Source organism: Peromyscus maniculatus, chromosome 4 (assembly GCF_049852395.1).
Source record: "Peromyscus maniculatus bairdii isolate BWxNUB_F1_BW_parent chromosome 4, HU_Pman_BW_mat_3.1, whole genome shotgun sequence".
Lineage (NCBI taxonomy): Eukaryota > Metazoa > Chordata > Mammalia > Rodentia > Cricetidae > Peromyscus > Peromyscus maniculatus.
The window spans coordinates 137,423,425-137,446,297 of record NC_134855.1 but is presented as its reverse complement, the minus strand read 5'-3'; the positions used below and the strand labels follow the sequence as shown (position 1 = coordinate 137,446,297).

The following is a 22,873-nucleotide window of genomic DNA, read 5'->3' as shown; positions in this document are numbered from 1 at the left end:
GGGGGGGGGAGGGACTGTGTGGCTCTGGGATCTACATGTGTGGCATGGTTGACTACATTCTATTCTCAGCTCTGCCCTATAGAGCAAGGTTGCTTTAGACCAGGTTGACGTGTGGATATTGATAACACACTGGCCTCGGGGAGGAATGTAGCTGAACTCCCTACGCAAGGCCTGTGGCTTGTGGAAACCAGAGACACCGAGGTTACCAGCTAACACACCACACACCCCGCACAGACATTCTAAAACCCTGAATGGAGAGACTCACAAGAGAGATGCAGGCCAAATGCCCCCCGAGCCCCACTGACCCAGAGCCACCTGTTCCCCATGCAGGAGGACACAGTATGCACTGTGGATGGACATGTCCACACAGTAACGACGACCATGCCCTCTCCTCTTGGACTCTGCAACTCTCCTTTAGATTTTAAACACCACAAGTGTGAAGTGATGGCCTGCACGGCATGTTCACACACCGGCACGTTAGCCAAAGATCAGCAACAAGCAATGTGCCCGTTAACTCGGTGGCTACATCAGGGCCCAGCTCTGCAATGAAGCTTGGCCTTTAGAGTGGGCAGAGTGTGCCACGTGGCAGGTATCAAATGGAAGGCAAGGGGTGGAACAAGATGAGCCCACCTGGATGGGCCTGGAGGGGGTGCCTGGTCTAGTCAGCAGGGGCTGCTTCCAGGGAGGGGGCTGGGTGGCCAGGAGACAGATCTGGCACGGAGATCTGCACAGTGCACCCTTATACACCGCCACGAGCCTCTACCAAGGGCATGTGCTAGCTAATCGAGACGAAGGTGAGTGGAGGAAGCTTGCCATTTTCCCCAGCACCGATAACTAAGGCCCACCGCTGCGCTTCCAACCACTTTCCACGTGCACCAGAGAACAGAGCAGATTGAAAATGTGGGCCTGCCTTTACCTCTGCTGCTGGGTAAGAAATCTCATCAAGAAGTCTTGCCTCTAGGAAAGCGAGTCTCGTCTCCCTGCTGACACTAAATTGACGCTTGTGGTAATGGCAGACGGTGCCACCTGGGCACTGGTGCTACTCTGGGTGACTGAGGGATGCCTTCCAGCTCCCCCGTGGTCCCCCACGGAAAGGAATGCAGCCCGCATGCAAATCTCTCTTAATTAGACTCGCCCATCTTGCTGCCACTAGATTCAGGCGTGTGGACCCCCACCATCAAGCAGCAGGTGAAGGAGGCAGACATGACCTTCTCCTTAGGAGGCGCTAGCTAAGGTTTCTTAGGTCATACCTGGATGGGAAAAGGAATACTGCCTCTCTGCGGTGCTCTGCTCAGGGACCACTCAGCTGTGGACACAGGATGGGCAAGAAGGGAGAGCTTTGACCCTCAAGAATGCAGAGCTCAGACCCCAGGACAAGAGAGGTGGCTTTCACTGGAGCCCAGGGAGTCCTTCCAGGGCAGAGGGTGGGCACAAACTGCTCTGTGAAGCAGACAGCATCTTAGTTGGCTGTGAGCAGAGTCAGGAGTCCGGGGTTCCTAGTTAGCAGAAAGCCATGGGTCCGGGTTGCATTGAGAGCTCTCAGCTTTATGCAGTGGAGTGTATGACTGGAGTGGAGGTTACTTTGTTAGGTGTGTCCGTTGGTCTGGCGGTGCCTGGGACTGTGCACTCTTCTGCCTCTGTGAGGGTTAGGCTTTGCGCTCCCTCTCCCCCACTCACCTGGGAAACATGGTGTGCATGCGTGTGTAGGGGTGGGGTACTGGGGACTGGACCCAGGGCCTTGCACAGCCCAGGCAAGTGTGTTCATTGGGGAGACTAAGGGGTGAGTTTGGACTTGTTTTGGCAGAGGGACTTTTGGGGCAAACAGGACCTTAGGCAGCTTATGATAAACAGGCAGGCAGTTAGAAGGAGTCATTGACAGAGGGCTGGTGTGTGGAGATGCATGGAGCCTGGCTTCCTGCGCTGGCTGACCTGCGTGTGGGCGAGAGGCTGGCCTTTGGAACCTCATGGATGGACAGTGCTGTCCACATGCTGGGAAGATGGCTGGGAGGCAGGAGCAGCTCCAGGAATGAGGAGGCTCTTTATTCAATGTTTTAAAATTAAGTTTTGAACCCTGATACCATGCGTAAGTATTCTCTGGTTAAAAACCAATAAAGTTAAAAAAAATACAAGAAGTATTGAACGAGCAATGATCAGAGGAGACTCAATGTTAGCTGGAAAAGCCGGTGATTCCATAGGTCACCCATGCACATGCTCTGTTCTGTGCACTCATTAAAGCTCGCATCGACAGAGAGACAGCACACTGACAGATCAAACTCGAGTCCGCCACTGCTCTGAGACCGGGGAGTGCAGCAAGATCACAGACCTCGGCTTGAATGTGGGTTGTGGTTCACGGGCCACAGGACCCAAGCCCTGTGTGACCACGAGACCTCGGTGTTGGCTTCCCACAGCTGGGGATGGCCAGGCCAACAGGGCTGCCGTGAGAAAGTATAGGAGCAGGAAGCAGGTATTGTGTGCAGCTACAATGGCCACAGAAGTGATGTCAGCAGTAACTGGCATGTAACTCGCTTCTGCATCCCACATTGCTGGGATGTTCAGTTCATGGTGGGACACACCCTCTCCATCATCACACAGTCCTCCAGAGGCCGGCACACAAGGGCTGCCTCTGCTTATACATCTAGAACCCGGCACCCCGTGGACACTACCTGACATCAAGTGTGCTTGGTGGCTACACGATGCCTGGCCCCCTGGGGTTCAGTGAGGAGCACTGTTGTGTGGCACGGTGACCCATGGCCTGTGTGAGGCTGTGGCATTCCTTGCAGCTTCTTTGGTGACCAAGGGCTCATACTTTTTGTAAGGAAATCCTGTTTCCACACTGCTGCTCCACACACTCCGGCACTGGAGGATTCTCCTCTGAGGCCAACTGCAATGTTTGTAGGAGAGGAGGAGTTTCACCTCAGCCAGGAGGTGAGACCACACTTCTGAAGTCACAGCCACTCAAGATGGAAGGAAGTCAGCACTGAATGTGCCCACCACATCTGTCATCATGGACTCTTCATTCCCATGAGCACTGGGGCATTGTCAGCCTGCTCTGGAGATGTCTGTCACAAGAGGTCAAAACCACACATCCAATGGGTCACAGTTGGGTAAGGTTGGGGTCATCCTCTGTCACTCCCCTGCCCCCCAGGCTCAGACCCTCTCTCATGAGCTTAAAACACCAGCACCAGGGCCATTCCCAGATTTTTTTTTTTGGGGGGGGGGCATTTCTTGAGATAGTGTTTCTCTGTGTAGCCCTGGCTGTCCTGGAACTTGTTCTGTAGACCAGGCTGGCCTCAAATCAGAGATTCTTCTGCCTCTGCCTCCTGAGTGCTGGGATTAAAGGCATGAATCACCACTGCCCAGCCATCTGATACTACATGGCCTCCTAACCCGTGGAGACCTTCAGCACCCCCAGTACATCCCAGGCTGTGCTTAGTACAGAGTGTGTGTTTGCGGGGGGTGGGGTTGAGGGTGGTGCACTGTTTACCATTAAACACTTAAAACGAAGTCTAACATAGTAACCAACAATAAATCATATCAAATTATATAGCAAATTTTAACAGACTTCTAATGTAATAAAGTCTGTGACTGTGGCCTCTCTCAGAATGCCTCACTGTGCCACATGCCCTCACAGGACATGAGATTAAGTGTAGACAATGCTGAGCACTGTAGTGTTTTAGGTCAGTGCTGGCCCTCTCATACATAGTACGCCAGGAGCACTGTGGACTGAGCCGTGGTGGACCACTTGCTATGAGGGCATTTCTCTGTACCCTGCAGCCCCCAGAGCCTGTGGTGCTGGGCTCAGAGTACTCCCCAGGGTGCTGTGCACGAACAGCTCCTGTACATGCCATGACACCAGGGGCCTCCTGTCACCACCAGCCTCTCAGTGTCAAGTCAGATCCAGCTGCCCTATCATCTACACCCTCCCCACTCCCTAGGACAGGGCAGTCGGGGTGAGGCCAGCTCTGGCCTTCCTTAGGTGTGCCCGTGTGACGGAGTTGATGGGGAGGCTTTCACACTGAATGTCAGCCCAAGAATACCAAAACTAGCTTTAATTTGTTCAAGCCACACAAGTCTAAAAACGGCTTCCAGGAGGGATCCAGGGGTCCGAGACACACTCCGCCCAGCGTTCTAGAAGTTTTCCAATAAGCCCAAGATGCGCTTCTGCTCAGTCTCTCGGAATTCAGGGCTCCGGCCGTCCCCAATGTTCTCTGCGTACTCTGGGGAAAAAGGACAGGGTGAGTTAGGCTGGACCATGTATGTAGTTCCCTGAGCTGTGTCTTTCTACACTGCTCCCAAATCTCAGCGTGCAACAAGGAGCCACTGGGGGCCAGCTCTTTGTGGCAGCTGTAGTCATGAGTCCTTGAGGCTGTCTTACCTTTCCAGGGTCAAGTCTTCTCTGAGTACATCTTTCCTCACCCTTCACTCAACACAAGCCTAGCAGGCACTAATGTGCTTGAACATCTGTGCCCCTCATCAGTTCATGCTATGGCTCTCAACCACCATATGAATGGGATGCAACTCTTATAGAAGGGCCCTGGGGAACATGTAAGGCCCCTCTGTTCTGCCATGTGGGGACAGAGAACGTTTTTTGGCCTGTCTCTCATCAGATGCCAAAGGCCAGTTTTGGTCTTGGACTTCCCTGTCCCCAGAACTTCAAGGGAATAGGTTTCTTTCTTTATAATAAAGAATCCAGTCTCAAGCATTTTGTTATAGTAGCACAAACAGGCAAGCGATGCCTGGCATGTAAGCTGTGCTCCGGTTTGTGCTTTGCAGTGTGAAGACATATGTGAGATCAGCAGTATGTATGAAAACATGTGAGAACATCCTAGAAATGCAGGGTTTGGGTCTCACTCAGCTGCCTTAAACTTGGGGTGTATGTGTGTGTGTGTGTGTGTGTGTGTGTGTGTGTGTGTGTGTGTGTGTGTTAGAATGCTTGGCCGGCACAAGCAAGGCCCTGCATTCAATTCCTAGTATAGCAAGGCAAGGAGAGAGAGACAGAGAGTGGGGGGGAGACAGAGAGACAGAGAGACAGACAGACAGAGATGGGAATTTGCTTTTGCAATGCCTACTTCCCAATGAGGGTATACATGGTGGCTGCCAGAAGCTGTGAGGGGAAGGGAGGCTTGCTGAGGACCTCAGAAGAGACTGGGGGAGGACTGCTCAGGGTTCAGTCAGCGACTAGCAGGTCCTGCCTGGTCGTCCGTGGATCAGCAAAGCACTCTGGGTGGTACCAGGCCCCACACTGCTGTCCCAGTGTGACCACTCTACTGTTTCAATGGGTACTCGAGTCACTTCTCTGGGACCTCATCCCAGATGCACAGGACAGGAAGCAAGTCTGCGTCTTGCTGAGCTCTCTCTGCCAACGCTGTGAATGTCCTGTCCCCACAGCCACCTTGGCAGGTCTCTCAATGAGACTGTGGCAGGGGGAGGCAAGGTTGGCTCATGGGCCCCAGTCTGGGAATGGTCCCACTTACTGGGTAGCAGGTTTTACAGACATGGCTGATTTAATCCTGCAGCCACAGACACAGGCAGGCCAACGATCCTGCTCAGAGGCAGCAACCAAGGATCCGAAGGAACTGAGGCGGCCTGCTTAAGCATGGGCTGCGTGAAGAGCTGGAATTTACCCAGAGTCAATACGAACAGTGGGAAGAGGTGGGGGTGGGGGGAGGCTTGTCCCCAAAGTAGCATTTGCTGACCTAAGCAACATCCTGCTCTGCCTGCTCTTAACCTCTGGCAAAACTGCTCCTGGAACTTCCCAAAGCTGCTCCACAAGGGTGGCCCCAGTGGCCAGGATGGGTGTGGGGTGGACTGGCTGGGTCCCCCTCCTCTGTCAGGTCACAGAGCAGCTCTCAGAAACACATGTAAGCCAAGGGGCAGGGACTGGACAGAGTTCCTAGGGAGCTGGCCACACCTGGAAGCAGGTACAAGGACCCAGGCCAGGCTCCTCCACTGTCCCAAGTCTGGCCATTTGTACCCACAGTACAGCGGGGCCATCGTCCGGGCCCCCAGCCTCCATCTTTGTTTCTGGAGTTCTGGTTGGAGCAGCTCTTGGTGCTGGCTACTGCCCGTTATTTCAGCTGCTGCAGCAGTTGATAAATATTGAACAGATTCCTCCCAGAGGTCTTGGGGAGCATCCTCTTTGCTGTGTGTGAAGAGGAGAGATGCTAGCTGAAGGGAGCACTCTGGGGTGAGGAAGGGAAGGGGAAGAGGGGTGGGCTAGAGAGAGGGAGCCGGCAGACATCAACTCCCTTCCCTACTTCCACAGCATCTGAAATGCTCTTAGGACAGGGGCTTTGATGGAGCTCAAACCCAGGCGGCGGTGCCGAACGCATAAATATTAAAGCAGACTGTAGACAGCAGGTTTACCACACAGACACGGAATACAAGCTGTTCTGTTTATGTTGAGAGGGAGAGGGAGGGCACGGAGGGCAGAGGGAAAGCGGGTTCCCAGGCAGGGGCCTGGGCCAGTGCACACAGCTCAGTCAGATTCAGGATGAGGGAGGTGGGAAGGGTGGGCAGGCCAGCAGCTCCATACTGAAGACCTCAGTGACGCACAACCAAGCAGGAGCAGAACCTGCCGAGGCAGGTGCCTCAGGTCCACAGTGCTTGCTTGACCACACTGGGGTGGGTGACGTGCTTCAGCAGGACATTTTGCTGGGCCAGGAGAACTTATTGAGTATTCCCTCTGAGAAAGGAAACCGTTGCGGGTGCTCATGGGCTCACGGCCGGCCATTTTAGCTGGTGTGACAGCCATGGCTTCCTGCGGCTCCCTCAGTCTAGGCTGCTGCCAGCTCCAGGCCGAGGAAGCAAGGCCTCCATGCAATGAACGTGTCCTCGCACCTAGACAACCAAAGCACTTCAGCCTCACAACAGGCACGAGTGACGTGTGACATGGTGACGACCTTCACCCCAGCAGTCTTGGTGTCCTGTGCTCAGTGAGCATCCCGACTCCAGGACTTCTGGTGGACCAGACGTAACACATGGCAAAAGTGCAGCTAGGCCTGGCCTGCTGTCAGGGGTCTGAAATCACAGCTGCTCAGGAGGCTACACAAGTCTAAGATCACAAATCCAAGATCTTCCTGGGCTACAGAGGGAGACCCTGTCTCAAAAATTAAAACAAGAATAAGCAAAACAAACCCCTAAAACCAAAACAACCAAGTCCAAGGAGTGTGGCTAAGAGCAGGTCGGGGGACCCTTCCTTTGGAGTTGGATTTCTGGCCTGTCCCAGAGGAAGGGGCCTGGAGGTCCACCTGGGTGCACAGCTTGTGCTGCAGTGGACAGCATGCTCTGCTCCGTGCCAGCTCTCAAGGAAGGAGGCAGGAAGGAGCCCACAGTGGGGACGGCCCTTCTCACTTCCTTCAAGGGCCTGTGGTCTTCAGGCCTGTCTGCCTGTTTGGGGATGGCTGGACCCGGGAGCGCCGAGTAAGCAGTCTGCGGAAAGCTGGGCTTTAATGAGCCATCAATTATTCCCGTGCTCTTGGCACCCCCACAGAAAGGAGGGAGGAAAACCATGAGAAGGGGACTGAAAACCCTGGGAAAAGTCCCCTGCCGGGCTTGCCTCATCAGCGGTTTCCTGAGACCTCAAGGGATACATCAGCTGTCATCCTGCCAGCAAAACTTAGGAAATATGTAGGCCATAAAATCAAAGAAAAAAGCTCTCATCTAATTAGTATGTTAAAAAAAAAAAAAAAGGAAGCAACCCAAACTGAAAAACAAAATGAAAATCAAAGCAGACAGAGTGATGAGCTGGTCTCCTTTATGAGGCTTTGTTTCTTCTTCACTCATTTTGAGGGTGAGGTGGGGAGAGGCAGGGGTGGAAAGGAGAGCAGGCCAGGCTTCGTGGGGTGGCCGCACACAGCCAGCCCAATGCACTCAAGTGTCCCTCTGATCTCCACACTGACGGCACACTGCCCAGGACTAGGCCCGCAGGTCCTTCTGCAGCCTGTTCATATGTGATGTGTGTGGGACAGGGACAGGCTCTGGACCGCAGGGAACAGGGAGAAGCCCGCCGCGACCACCCCCCCCCCCCCCCCCCCCCCCCCCCCCGCATGCGGGAGGCAGAGGGAGCCTGCAGGACCGGGCTGAAACCTGTTTACTATAATGGTCAGCCTCATGTTGCAGGCCTTCTCACCCAAGCAACGGCTTCAAACGCCCAAACCACCTTGTGAGCTCTAGTGAGATGTCTACTGGCTGCTGGCAAACAAGGTGATGTGCTTACCACATGTGTCCCAAACTCACCATGTACCCAAAGAATTAATAACCTGCCATCATACCACTGCCCCACCTGCTGGGATCTAGTCCAGATCACCGAAGCCTGCCTAATCTCTGGCCTCTGCTCCTCGCCTGGTATATCCTTAGGAGATGTCTGCTCCATGAATCGCTATCAGAGGACGGCTTCATGAGCAGTGCTGAAACGCTGCTGGGTTCCCATTACGAGCCCCACTGCCCCAGGAGGTAGGAGCACGTGACCAGGCAGCAACAATGCCTTACATCATGGACCTTCCATTTTAATGCACCAGACAGATCAAATGAGTAAACAACGCATAAATAAAAACAATTACTGACTGTGATAAAGGGCTTGGAAGGCATACAGATGGAGAGGAGGGGATGGATTCAAGACAGAGTGGAGGCAGGATGGGCGGACTCCCTGCAGTGCTGGCCCGGGGCATGTGCTCAGAGAACTGGGCATGGAAGGAGGGTACGGGCTGGTCAGAAGCCACGGCAGAGAGCAGCTGCGCAGGCCTCTCCCCTGCCCCAGGCCTCTCCCCTGCCCGACCCTCAGGGAATACCTATCAGCACCTAGGGAGAGCCAGCACAGAGGGTGGCGGAAGCGGAAGCAGGCTTAAGTGGGATGTTTTGAATGACCTAAGGTATACACGGAACAGTTCAGAGGAAAACATCCACCTACTATGTTTCAAGCTGCTACCAACACTTTTTCCTTCTTGGAAGCTCGCTGTTTTGACTAGAGGGATGGAGGTGCAGGGAGAAGCCTGAAAGCAAGACAGCAGAGCTGAGGGTAATCAGAAGCTCTAATTGCATACGTGGGTGTTGGCAGTAAATGCCATTTAAAGGCTGGAGGTGCAGTCACCACAGCCCTGCCCTCGGAGGAGGCTGGCTGACACTAGCCCATCATAGGCTCTGATGCTGAAGGGAACACCCAGGGTCCCCCCATAAGGCCATGGCCACCCTACCTACCCCCTCCTCTTTGGAGAAAAGAGCAGATGCCAAGGCCTTGTAACTGTCCACCAGCAGAATGGACACAGCAGGTACCATGCCGCAGCCCCGCGAGGCTGTGCCAAGCACATGGCTTCCAGACCCGTGCGTTCACTCACACTGCTCCTCCCTCCTGGAATGTTGCTGTCTCAGCCCCACAGACCCGCTTCATGCCACATCTCTTGTGAGGCCTCCCACAGGCCTTCAGCTGAGCCTCACTGATGGCAATGATGAGCATAATTAACTAATGTTTTATGACCATCATTTATTGAGCTTATTGAGACTCAAAGAGCTCCCATCACCCACCACAGCCACCTCCTTCAACTCTAGGATGCACAGAGTCTGAGACCTGGAAAGGCCGACCTGGAGCTGGCCCCACAGCCTCCCTCTTCTCCATGTGGTCAGCTTCCATTCTCTCACCTGCAAGGGGGCTATGAGCAACTGAAAGGCAAAGGCTCCGAGTCCTTGGCAGTGGGCAGATCAAGGCCCAGAGAGGAGAGTGGCTCTGTCTACTCTACCACGCCAGCACCATCCTGAACTGTGGAGTCGCCAACCTGGCCATCGAAGCCCACCATGTCTCAGTGTCTAAGTGGCCCATGTTGCTGCTGCAGCCTGAGCTCAGCACAGACAGTCCGGCCTATGACTGAGGCTCACTGGGTGACCACAGGCCTCTCCAGAGCTACTCTAGCCGGGTCAGCTCCAGACCAAGACCCAAGGGCACTTGGGAGATGCCGTAGAGAATCGGGGAGGAGGGATGCTCTCCCTGAGCACTCACTGAAAAGCCAGCAGCACCCTGCTCAGTCTTCCCATATTCTTCAGTGTAAAAAAGGGAAGGGATGATGGTGGCACAGGGTGAGAGGCAAGCCCTGCTAAGACGACACCACCTCTGAACACAGCCTGGATCGCTCCAGTCGCCTCTTGTCACATCCCTGTTCTCCGCTCTACCATGCAGTTAAGAACCATGTCCCTGTTCTCTGCCTTACCATGCAGTTAGGAACCATGTCCCTGTTCTCTGCCCTACTATGCAGTTAGGAACCATGTCCTTGTCTTCTGCTGTTTTGGCTTTAGTGTGTGGTGTAATGTGTGAATACACATTTGTGTGTGCATGCACGTTTGTGTGTGAGTACATGTAGAGGCCAGAAGTTGAAGCTGGACACCTTTCTCAGGGAACCTGAACTGACTGATTCAGGGAGGCTGGCTGGCCAGCAAGCTCCAGGGATCCTCCTGTCTCCACCTCCCGATGTGTGCCAGGCCTTGCTCAGGGGTGGTGGGCATCTGAACCCAAGTCCTCACGCTATGAGGCGAGCATTGGTTAGCCGAGCCACCTCCCCGCCCCATGTGTGCTTTAAAAGCAGATGGTCCTGAGCCTCAGTGCTTCGTATCTGTGTGTGTAGGTTGTGGAGCTGGAACGGGAGAGAAACAGAACAGACTAATCGTCTGAACTTGACACAGATGACCTGGCATGGTGAAGTGGAGATGAGCTTGCTGCTCTCAGTCCAGAACATCTGGGGCACCGGTTTCCAGGGATGGGGTCCAGCAAGCCCCCGAGCAGCCCCCAGAGATGCAACCCAGCAGCACCCAACTCACCCTTGATAATGTGCCTGACAATCTTGATGGAGCTGCCACGCATGTTCAGGATCTGGTGAACCCGCTGGCGAATCTAATAAGGAAGGAAAGAATGGGATGGGGAAGAAATCACCAGGGTACAGTGTCATCCTCACCCCATCCGAAGCAGAGGACCCATAGGCAGGGGACTCCGGAGAGCACTGTGCTCTATCTGTGCAGGTGGCCAGCCAGGAAGGCGGCAGGAGTCCTCCTACCTGGGGGACGTTGGCGTTGCAGATCTCGGCCATGATGTAGCAGATGTGCTGGAGAATGAAGAGCCCTGCATCCAGACGCCGCAAGTAGAACTCGTCCTCCATGTCATTGTCTATGATCTCCCCTCGTCGCACTATGTCCTGAAAACAGACAAGCACGGCATAAACGCTGGACAGTGCTTGGACAGGCAGAGGACAGCCTCCAGCCTGGGCACACAACAGTCACCACACAGCAGGGAAAGCCTCAGCCCCACTGGCCCTTCTCCCTCGGTCCTGAAGCATCTTTCTGGTATTCCTCATTCTGCGTGGACCATGGAGGCCACAGAAGGCAAGTTACAAGATCACTTTCCTTTCTGATCTCATCTACCCCAGAAAAGCTGAAGGGACATGAATCATCTAAGCGAGTGTCAGCTTTTTTCTTTTTTAAAATTTAGTTTATTTTTTTGTTTGAGAAATGATCTCTCTGTGTCCTGGATCTTGCTATGTAGACCAGGCTATCCTCAAGCTCACAGAGTTCTATCTGCCTCTGCCCCCAAGTCCTAGGATTAAAGGTGTGATTGCCGCGCGCGCGCGCGCACACACACACACACACACACACACACACACACACACACACACACACACGAGAGGATCTGAGCTCAGACTTCTAGTACCCGAGGGAAGAGCTAGCATGTTGGTGTACACTTGTAATCAGTGCTGGGTGTGGAGGTGCAGACAGGATCCCTGAGCCCACTAGCCAGCCAGTCTAAGCTGAGCTCCAGGTTGAGAGAGAGACCTTGTCTCAGAAAAAAAAGGAGAGTGATTACGGGAGACATGTCGACCCCTGACCTCCCTACCCCGTACATGTATACACACATGCATTTGCACGTGCAAATGCACCTCCTAAGTGACGCCAGGCTCTCTCCCAGACCTGCCAGACTGTCTGCACCTCTCTCCTTTTGCAGCCAATTCTTATTTAAAAAAACAAATCCCCAACAAAACAGGCTTACAGAGATACCGTGCACAAACCATACCATTCTGCCATTTACAGCATGCGATTCAACAGCTTTTAATGATCACTCATGTGATCATCACGGCATCACTTCTAGAATATCACCCCCCACTCTCACCATCTGTGGACAAGCAGCAAGGACTGCTGGGAGAAGTCTCTCCCCCAGCTTGGCCTCATGTTTCCCAACATGGACCTGAGTGACTCTCAAGCCTGTTTTTAAGCAACCTGTTCCAGAGAACCTTCCCTGATGATTTAAGTTTACCACTTGTTCTTCCCCCCCAAGCCCCTCAAGCACCCGAGACAACATGACCTCTCCCTGTACACCTCTGCCAGACTCTGTCATCATCATCTGTGCAGCAGTGGACATCAGGGAGGACTATGGGTTCCAGGAAGCTGGGTGGGGCCCAGGGCGAATATTATAAAAGGGCTTCTCCCTGTGAGCCTGAGTCTGATGGCCCATTTCCTAATTCCCTGGCTATTTTTATGGCCATGGTTCTTTCTGACAACAGAGGCTCTTGTCACTGACAGAGCCCCGGGGACAGTGGAATGGGAAGGCTTAGCACATGGCCGTCAATCTCCAGCAGGAGCCCTTCAGAGACCACTTAGTTGCAGATAATGCACTTCTTTATTTACCCGGGGGGCCAGCCTGCAGCAACACAAGGCTACTTTTCATCTCGCCCCTAAAGGCCTGTCTACAAGGCACAGAGGGCTGCGGGCTGCAGACCCACTCTGTCTGGGGATCACCACCACCAATCCTCAGCCTCATTTAGTAGCCAACTCCTTGGCAATCTGGTAATTGTTAATGTTGACCTGGTAGTCACGAGCACCACTGATGTCACAGTTTATAAAGAGCCTTATTCTCTTCTCACTCAGATCCTAACTTCCTGCCTGGGGGAGGGAGGCGGGATGGGGACAGGCAGGATATCAACTCCTGATTTCCACTCACAAAAGCATTCGGTGCCCATACCATGCATTTCTGCATGGCTGTAGAGTTTAAAGCCTTATTACACACATGTCCTTATGAGTGAAATTAAAGGGGAGAGGGAAGGGATTATTAATCCCGCTGTACAAATCAGAAACCAAGGCACATGGAGGTGAAATTGCTCATTATTACATAATTGCCCGTTAACAGAATACAGACTCCCTAAGGATGGGACACTTGTCTGATCCACCTGTGTGGAAAGGATTCCAGTAGAATTCAGGACCTGGACTTTCTAGGTATCCAGTAGCAAGATTATTATCCTAAGGCAGGTAAAAAAAAGAAAGAAAAATTCAAAGTTAAGAGAGAAGAAGAAAGGGAAGGAAGGAAGCTTCTGGAGGGTCTGGAATCTTGGTATTCCTCCACCCCACACCTAACTGTGCCGGGTACTGTGTGCTGAGCTGGAATCACAAAGGTGGACACGACAGTACACATTTCTTTCTTTTTTTTCCTTCGGTTTTCTGAGACAGAAATGATGTAGCCCTGGCTGGCCTCGAACTCACAGAGTTCTACCCACCTCTGCCTCCTGAGTGATGGGATTAAAGATGTGCACTGTCACTGCCCAGCAATACGACACATTTCTGAGGCACTTACAGTATAAGGGACTTGACACACAGGAGCAAACCATTTCTAAAGACAGCATGAATCCTGTCTAGACAAGGCCTCAGGGAGACAGATAGGCAGAGCCTCTGACTGCCTCAGTCCTATGACTGAGTCTCATAGGACATTCTAGATAAACAGAAAGGTGGATCTCTATGATTTTGGTGCTCAGCCGCTCACTTAGTTCTGATAGATCACTACGTGATAGGAACACAGACGGCAGGATGAGTAATGACCCGGGCTACGTCACCCACCCACTGAAGGGAGCAGCTGAGCCCCTGCAGGTGGCCTCTGGTGTCAGACACAGTCATTCCTTACTCCCCATGGTAGAAGACACACTGGCTCAAGCAGGGCCACCTCCCCGGGCCAGGCCAGCAGCACTGGGACACAGACCTGCTACTGTGATCTCCACACAGGCCCATCAGCGACCAGCAGGCACTCATTTCAGAAGAACAGACGAAGATGATAAAGAGGACAGGCTCGGGAACGAGGCGGGGCCATCTGCTTGTGCTCCTCTAATGACCCAGCGCCCGCCCGGCAGTGCTTCCTGCCACACTTTCCCTGTAACCTGATCTCTTACTGCACAGGACACTATGCCCAAGGGCTTCTCCATGCTGCTTTCTAGAAAGAACAGACCAGAGAGAGAGAGACACCAAGCTCCATCTGTTCCTCTTCCCCTTTCCCTGGAGCACCCCCAACATCAGTCCATTCAAGGTTTAACTCCAAATATACAGCCTTTCGGACTGGGAAGCGGAATTTTAAAATGCAGATCTCAGAGAGGAGGATAGCTCACCCGCAGGAAAGGAATGCCCACCGCTGCACTGGCCATGCGGAGCTGAGACTGAGGTTGGCTTCTGAAGGCCTGGCGGCCACCCTAGCAGTTTCAGAAGCGCCACAGAAGGCTGACCTGTTGGGATGGTACCTTACCTAGCTCGTTATAATACTGGGATATGGGCTTGAGGACACAGAATACACACATGTCCTCTCTGCTTAGGGGAAGCAAAAGCAGCAGGAATTTATATGTCATTCCACACAGGAAGTGAAAGTGACTGCCGTCAGCTGCAGCAGGAAGTTCCCTAAGCAAAGCCTTCCCTGCTGGGCACATGCAGCAGGTGGCACCTTCAAATTCCAGATGGAAAAGCTGAGACATGTCATGTGACTGTCGCAGACCTCCAGTGGGAGACAGTGCGGCATGCTTCCCCGGTGCAAGGCCTTTCTTTCCTTTAGTCTCTTCTCTTTGAGCTAAAGTGGCACCATTTCCTGAATGCCAGGCACTGTCCTGAGTAAGTCACGTTTCTTCCTCTGAACCCTAAGAGGTGACTATGTCCACGTTCCATACTGGAACCTCTGGTCTCCTTATGCCACAAAGCTCAGCTGCAGTGAGTGGTGGAGGCAGAGCAGAGAGGCTCACATGCTGCCTCCAAGCCTGTGTTTCCTTTCATAATGCAAAAGAACAGAAAGTCTTAGCATGGACCAGCTCCAGCATCAGCTGGTGAGCACCAGATCACTGTGTTTAAGTTATGTGGGAATTAATGTAAATCAAGGGCATTAAACATAGGGCGTCTTGGCCTGTCTTTCTCTCCCAGTACAGTAACTTAAAAATGAGAGAAGGGCAGGGATGTAGTCCATCTGGAGAGTGTGTGCCTCCCACCTCATGCTCATGAAGCCCTGGCTTTGATCCTCAGCAACCCCATTGTGGTAGCATACACCTGTAATCCCAGCACTTGGGAGGTACAGGCAGGGAGACCAGAAACTGAGGGCTATCTTTGGCAACACAGCAGATTTTAATGCTATCCTGGCATACACAAGATCCTGTAAAAGCGAGGTGGGTTGGGGCTGGGGAAAATATAGCTAGACTAGAAAATTCCATATGCAATTTGAGAGACAGAGTGAGAAGACACTCTGATAGGTTTTGTTTTGTTCATTCTGTACAAGAGGGCTGGGATAAAATCTTAGATGGTAATTGAGTGAATGGTGCATTGTAAGTGGAACAGATTGCAGTTCCCAGCAGCATAAGCCTGTCGGAGGGTTGCTAAAATAAACAGATTCATCGCCAAAGATACCACGGAGGTGGAATGTGGAGCGTCAAGGTGCTATTATGGCAGGCTGGTGTGTTCTCTCCTTCAGCTGCAGCTCCGCTTTAAATGTTAATCTGTCTTTGGAAACACAACTGAACCACCAGCTTCCCACGTGCCTCTCTCTGGTCACAAGCCCTCCAAGTGCTCTGAGGATGCCATTTCTAATCTGCCCTTGACAGGCAGTGAGTTGTCCCTGGCTGATGGAAGGGGACAGTCATAAAGAGGCTGCTGTGAAGCCAATACAGATCCCTCTGAACCGCAACATGCACCCCGACTGGCAGCGCCTGCTCTGTAGGCACAGGCAAGGACACCCCATCATCCAGTGATGCCTGCCAGCTTCTTCAACAAGTCCAAGGCAAGCTGGGAGATGAAGTGGTACATGGAGACAAGGGAGGTGTGAACACCCCCAAACAAGCCCTTCCTCCAAAAGCTCCTAAAACGGCACGCAACTTGAGAAGGATCCTAGAAGCTGTGTCTTCTCAGCTAGGGAAAGCTGAGGCTGGGAAATAGTGAGGGGGGGGAGAGAGGGATAGAGGGAGAGAGAGGGAGAAAGAGGGAGAGAGAGGGAGAGAGAGAGAGAGGGAGAGGGAGAGAGAGAGAGAGAGAAAGAGAGGGAGAGAGGGAGAGAGGGAGGGGGAGAGGGAGGGAGGGAGGGAGAGAGGAAGAGGGAGAGGGAGAGGGAGAGGGAGAGGGAGAGGGGGAGGGAGAGCTCATAGCCAACAGACGGACAGCAGCTCCAGAAGAACCCAAGGCTCTCAGGCCAGGGCCCTGCTCATGAGGAAGAGGCTGACTACACACAGCACACTTGCTTGTGCCAGGTTCGCACAAGCAGCCTGACTCATCCTACAACACAGAACACTTTCCACTCTGTGTGTGGCAGAGCTGGTGCTTAAGCTGGGTTATACCAGGCTCCCCAGTACCATGGTGCCTTCTTTTCCCTAAAAACAAACAAACAAAACCTCAAGCATCCCACTGCTCCTTTTGACAACAGAGAACCAACCAGCCAGTACTGAGAAGCAGAGCGTTCACCATAGCAGGTGTTATCAGAAAATGATGATTCTACTGGGGGAGAAAGTACGATCATGCTCTCACCAGTGAGTGTACTGTAGCAGTGAGCTCAAGGGAGGCACTGTGATCCCTGGGTGGAAAGCAAGTCTCCAGTCTCCACCGAGGCTGCTGTGCAGGTGTGCTTAGGCACCAAGGAGAAGCTCCCAGGGATGGGCTTTTCTAAGAACTGGGAGAGAATCCTACTGTAGCTGCTTGGTACGTGACAAGCACTCTACACACATCTGATGACTGTCTGCACACCCAAGCACTGAAGGATACCGAGGGGTTAGCTGCGGCAGAGGAGGGTGCAGAAGACACGGTGCAGAGGAGTGTTCTTAGGCAGACAAGGCATAATGGGCAAATGTCTGGCAGGGGTTTGTTTTAGCCTTGGATTTGAGATTCTCCTGCCTCAGGCTCCTAAATGCTGGGATTTTGGTGCACACCACCATGCCTGGTTCTTGCAGATTTGAGGATGCACAAGTTCAGGGAGGTACAACTGGTTTCTTCATATAGTGATGGGTAAGGGATGTGGCAGGGTCTAGTATAGATTCACCTACAAGAAGATGGTATCACAACACTGGTTCATCGGGGTGTGTGTGTGTGTGTGTGTGTGTGTGTGTGTGTGTGTGTGTGTGTGAGAGAGAGAGAGAGAGAGAGAGAGAGAGAGAGAGAGAGAGAGAGAGAGAGATTGGGGAGATGGTCTAAGTGAAAATCCACTTAGACATTCTCTGGGCAAGGGTGAGAGAGAACCACAGGGCACACTCCTAGAACTAGGGGGACTAGTCAGGTGGTGCTGTGTGAAATCAAAGGAAGCAGGTGATGACCGTCCCCTGCGATGAAGCCCTTGGCAGTGAGGAGGGGGTTGGGGATGCTACTCCAGGGAGAGCCTGCCTGATGGATGTGTGGCAGGAGTAAGCAGACGGCTTCCAGGTCTAATCTGTTACACTGGTGAATGGCCCGAGTGTTCCCACTCTAGGTACGACTTAATGAGTCAGAAGAGCCTATGGGTGACACACAGGTGTAGCTGGCTGTGAGCCTGCAGAGGGGTGAGAGGCACAGCCCTGATCCTAGCAAACCCTACAACAGGTCTGGGAGGTGGCAGGGAGGTGAGGGATTAGCTTCACCGAGTGAAGATCCAGGGTCAGAAAGGCAGAACAGTGCTCAAGGCCACACTGTGAGGTGAGTGGCAGAACGCAGATCCAGTGACTAGAAGAGAGTGTCAGAGAAGCAGGAGACATGCCTGAAACTGTGGGCATCCAATAGAGGAGGAGGGAGAGGAAAAGATACCACGAAGCCCTCCTCTCGCCCACTAGCTTCTACTGACAAATTTACTGGCTGAGAAAGTCTGTGAGGCACTGGTTTAAAGAGCTGAGAGGACTCTCGGCAGGATGCGCGCTTTCGTTTTTAAAGCTTGCTTTCCAAAGCTTCCAGCACAGTTAGTAGAGCAGCAGCAGTCGGGTTCTCACTGTCTGCACCTGCACTTGCAGCGCGGGGTCACGCACCCCACCCCACCCTGTCACCCACATCTTCAAGGGAGTTCTGGACGCTGAGGAAACAGTTGGTCTGCTTAAGATGTCAAGTCCTGTGGATACTGTTTCATTACAGAGTCCATCTTTTTCTTTGCAGGATAAAGCCTGGAATGATTTAACTGTGGCAAAATTAGCATGCAATTTGTAAGTCATTACGGTGCAAAGTATGTGGTGAGAACACTTTATTGAATAAACCTGCTGAGTATAATTTTCCCAGGAACTAAGAAAGAAAAGCCTCTCTCTAAGACTCTCCTCCCTCTTTCAGAAATCCCTGCCAGCACCTATCTAATTACGTCTTGCTCTGACGGCGGCTTCTGCACATTGAACCCACAGGGATCTTGGTCTTTTCTGGGCTTCAGCCTGTTTGGGGAGCCCAGTGAAATCTGCTGAGACAAGCGCCCTGGATATTTACTGATCACGAGGGCTGCTGCTTGCTGGGAGAGTTGGAAGCATTACATGGCCTTTAAAAGTTCAGATCTTGTTAACCAGGAGCCCCTGGGGTATGTCCAACTTCACTCTGGCTCTCAAGGACACTGACGGCAGCCTGAACACATTGGGCACTAGCCCAAGCCACGGATGGTGCTCTCTTCTAGTTATACACTGTTGTAGTAATATAATGTGAACTGAAAATGCATACAGTGACCTAGTGCTGAAGAGTCCAGCACATGCTTCCAAGCACACGTGATTTCCTTAGTGCACACGGCTGAAGGGCTGGGATGCTGCTCCACAGGAGAGCATTTGCCAGCATGTGCAAAGCCCTGGCTTCCATTTCTAGCACCGTGAGCAACAAAACAATACAAATGCTACCACCAACAACCCAACCTGATGATACCATGATGATACTGCTGCACGTACATCAGAACCCACTGGGTAGACTTCAGTATTTTCAATGATGGGGTGAAGTTTTTAAAAATTTATTTTCTTTCTTCCTATCTATCTATCTATCTATCTATCTATCTATCTATCTATCTATCTATCTATCTATCTATCTATCTATCCTTATCTGTCCTGGAACTCACTCTCTAGACCAGGCTGGCCTTAAACTCAGAGATCTGCCTGCCTCTGCTTCCAAAGTGCTGGGACTAAAGGCATGCGCCACCAAGCCTGGCTGGAATTTTTTTTTTTTTTTTTTTTAAAAACTAAATTTCAGGGGCAAAAATGAAAGCCATGGAACAATGTAGAGGTAGGAGATCCCTCCATTCTCCTTAAAACCCAAGGGCAGACAGCGAACTCCCTTAAGGGGCAGTGGTCCTTTATTCAGGCTCAGTATCAGGGTGCAAATCTTAAGACCAGATCACAGGCACAGAGGAAGCAAACAAGCACACTACCTACAGCTATGGGGGAGGGTGGTGCTCTATGCTAGGGACTGAACACTCTGTGAGGAGGGCGCATATAATGAGATCTGACCTTGCAGGAGGCACTAGCTCTAAGACCCGACATAGGAGGGAAGGGCTGGAGGTGGGGAAGGCAGAGAAAGGGGATTAGTGTCTCACCAAACTCTGCAAGTTAAGAGGGATCTCCCCAAGAAAAGGAAACAAAAGGCTGTCTGTATGTCTGTCCCCCAGGTGCGGGCCAGGCTATGACTTCCCTATCTGGCACTACTTTTACTAGCTACTTACCCAATTTCTCCACCAAGGGAGAAAAATCGGCTGGGGCAGTGACGTTGTGTCCAAAGCCAGGGAGCCAGGGAAAGGCCTGGCACTGAGCCCAGCTCCCTGGCTCTCACCCTCCTTTCCCAGGGTCTGCTAGCAGACTGGAAATACCCCATCCCTACTTGGTGTGCATGTGGAAGTATTACAGAGTTGCTAGGTGGCTCTAGCTGCCCGCCCTGGGTTCCTCGCCCTCCCCAGCAGCACACCACTCTTGGGTCTTTAACTGGCATTTGGGCCTCTTGCCCTTGGCCAGTGCCTGGTCCAGCACCTGGCCCAAAATGAGAGTCTAATCAATATTTGCCAATGATTGGATTCTCTCCATTGAATCTTGGTCAAGTGCAAACCATACACACGCACACTGCACTCGGAGAAACAGGTTACAGGGAAAGGTGGCTAAGAGACACTGAATAGCCAACATCCGATTCTGTCATCTGGAGTGGGTATCTTTGCAGGCTTGGTGAAGTAGGAGAGACATTCATTCCTTACTAATCTGAGGGTCACTGTCATCCAAATGCCTTAGATAGTGTTCACATCAGCAGTGTCTGCAGAGTTCCCGCCTGGTGGCAGGACGTCTGTAACGGGAGTAGGGAGACCAACTGTTTCCGGCCTAAGAGAGGCCAGCAGGAGGAAGGGGTGAGAAGGAGGCTGTGCCGCTCTGTGACACGACACCCATGAGGCGGCTTCATCTGCCAAGACAGAGCCCAAGTGCTGGCAGCAAACACCACTCCCGAGCGTGCCCCGCCCGCCTTGGCTCTTGCAGCAGCACGAGGCTGCTGAGCACTAATGGCCTTGGAATGTTTGCCAGTGCCCAGCAAAACGGCCTTGGCACCAAGGAGACAGATGTTTGTCAGTGAATGGCAGGGCCTGAGTTTGTGGCACACAGCAGCCTGCTGGAGGCTGAGAGAGCGGCTGCAGCCGTCACTCTCCATCAGTGCTAATCAATTTCACACCCTCTTCAATGCAGATAATAGATAATCTTGGGAAGCACGCCAAGGACCCTAACACAACACAAGCTGCTCCCCATGCCCGACTGCCTGCTGGTTTTCCTTGGAGTGTCTACACCCCACCTTACACAAAGCGCCTGGTTGTGCCAGCATGCCATTCTGCTGAGGTGGCTCCTCTGGGACAGCAGACAGGAAGGGTGTTCAGGGAATGGACTGCTGGCTTGCTGAGGTGACACAGAAATCCAGCAGAAGATGGGCCACACGGCAGTGGCTTCCACTCAGTGACTCAGATCTTTACATGCTAACACTCGGTTTTCAGTCACTGAGAGGAGTAGTGATCAAACATCGTTTACAGATGTGGAGACAAAACCATAGAGAGGGTGAGTTAGCTGCCCAGGAGCTCAGAGCCAGAAACCCCAGCGCTGGTGTGAAACCTAGGCCTCTCTGATTCCCACACCAATTTCTGTCACTCTCTACTAGGCCTGGCTGGCCTCTCCCCTCTTCTCCCTTCCCCAGGAGACAACTCCTTCCTCTTAGGTAGCTTTTTGTTTTTGTTTTGTTTGTTTGAGACAGGATCTCCTGTAGCTCAGGCTAGCCTCAAACTTCTTATGCAGCTGAGGATAACCCTGAACTTCTTGTCCTTTTGCATCCACTACACAAGTGCTGGGAATAAACGGAAGTGTCACCACGCTCAGTCTGTGTGGTACTGAGGATTGACCCCAGCATTGGGGTTTTGTACATGCAAGCACTCCACCAACTGCGCTGCATCCCCAGGTCTTCTCCTGAGGCTTTCAATCCATCCCACTGTCAGAAGATGGCAGTTACCAAAGGATGGCCCATTGAACTAGAGTGAAACGTTAAGCTAGAAGGGCCTAGGAGCCGCACGAGGAACAGTGAAAGCCATGACTGGCGGCAACTTCAAAGTCATGAATCTGCCTCCCAGGCTTTCTTCTGCCACTTAAAATCTGCTCCAGCAGGTTCTCTCAGGGGCTGTGGCAGGGCTAGAGCTCCACTGGTGCCATGGCTATTCTCACACAGAGCTAGAGAACCTTCATTGTGTCTAGTTGTCATCCACACAAAGAAAGGCTCCCACTGTGACAGTACTCCATCAGTCACTCAGTGTTCCTCATGTACCAGACGGAATGAAGGAGCGGGGCGAGGAATATGCCTAGGTGTCTAAGCCCAGCTCAGCATTTAGAGTCTGCCTTTTATCTTGCAGCTGGATCTCTGTGTGAAAGAAGAAAGTCCCTATCAATCAATTCAATCAATCAGCAAACATCTGAGCACTTACTAGGCTTAGAGATCATAGGGAAATCACAGAGTGAGAAACAGTTACAATCTACTGGTCTGCCCGGGTGGAGGTGTGTTTTGTGGGAGTGTGGGAATGCTGGGCAGGAAGTGGCAAAGAGACAGGTCTCAGGGTCCCACATTCGCCCCAGCTCCAGTCTAGCTGTGCAGAGCAGATGAAGAGAGCTCTGTCTACTGCTAGGGAGAGGCTCCAAAGATGTCTCTTCAAGTGAGAACTGAGAGATCCAGAAAATCCAGATCACAGGAAACTCAGGACTCCTGCAGCCTGCAAATGCAGGAAAGGGGTCACTCTGTACTGTGGCTGCACACTGGGAGTGTCTGTAGGTCAGAGCACAAACTGGACAACTGGAAAGTGTGAAAATCTTCCTTAAGATGTGTGCTGAGTAAGCCACAGGGATGGAGACGGAATGCCATGGAGGCAGGGGAGAGGCATGGGGGCCACCTAACAGAAGACTAGGTGTGGCCCCTCAAGAATGAAACCCAGCCAGGCCCATGGCCCTCAGCAAGCTGCAGGACTAGAAGACGGGGCCAGCCATGGCAGCCTAGGGCTTGGCCTGGTCACAGAGACAGAGCCTTTATTCCCTGGGCCTTCTTTCTGCGTATGGGAAGCTGGATCTACTGACTTCTCGGCTTTCTCTTGCTCTCCTACCTTGGCACCCCTTTCCTTAGGATCCAACCCCCAATTCCTCAGGACAATGGCAGCCAACAACTGACC

General features: G+C 52.5%; 1 protein-coding gene across 3 annotated transcripts in view; it reads right to left on the bottom strand.

The window, feature by feature from the left end:
• Positions 1–4,022: 4,022 nt before the first annotated feature.
• The window catches only part of Ctnnbl1 (catenin beta like 1), a 171,611-nt gene continuing 152,760 nt past the window's right edge, over positions 4,023–22,873 (bottom strand). For all 3 annotated transcript variants that reach the window (XM_042276680.2, XM_042276681.2, XM_042276679.2), the window contains exons 14-16: positions 11,034–11,171; positions 10,801–10,873; positions 4,023–4,217 (exon numbers count right to left, since the gene is read on the bottom strand). In XM_042276680.2, coding sequence (XP_042132614.1) covers positions 4,129–4,217; positions 10,801–10,873; positions 11,034–11,171 — 300 coding nt within the window. In that variant the 3' untranslated portion in view covers positions 4,023–4,128. The remainder of the gene's footprint in view (positions 4,218–10,800; positions 10,874–11,033; positions 11,172–22,873) is intronic.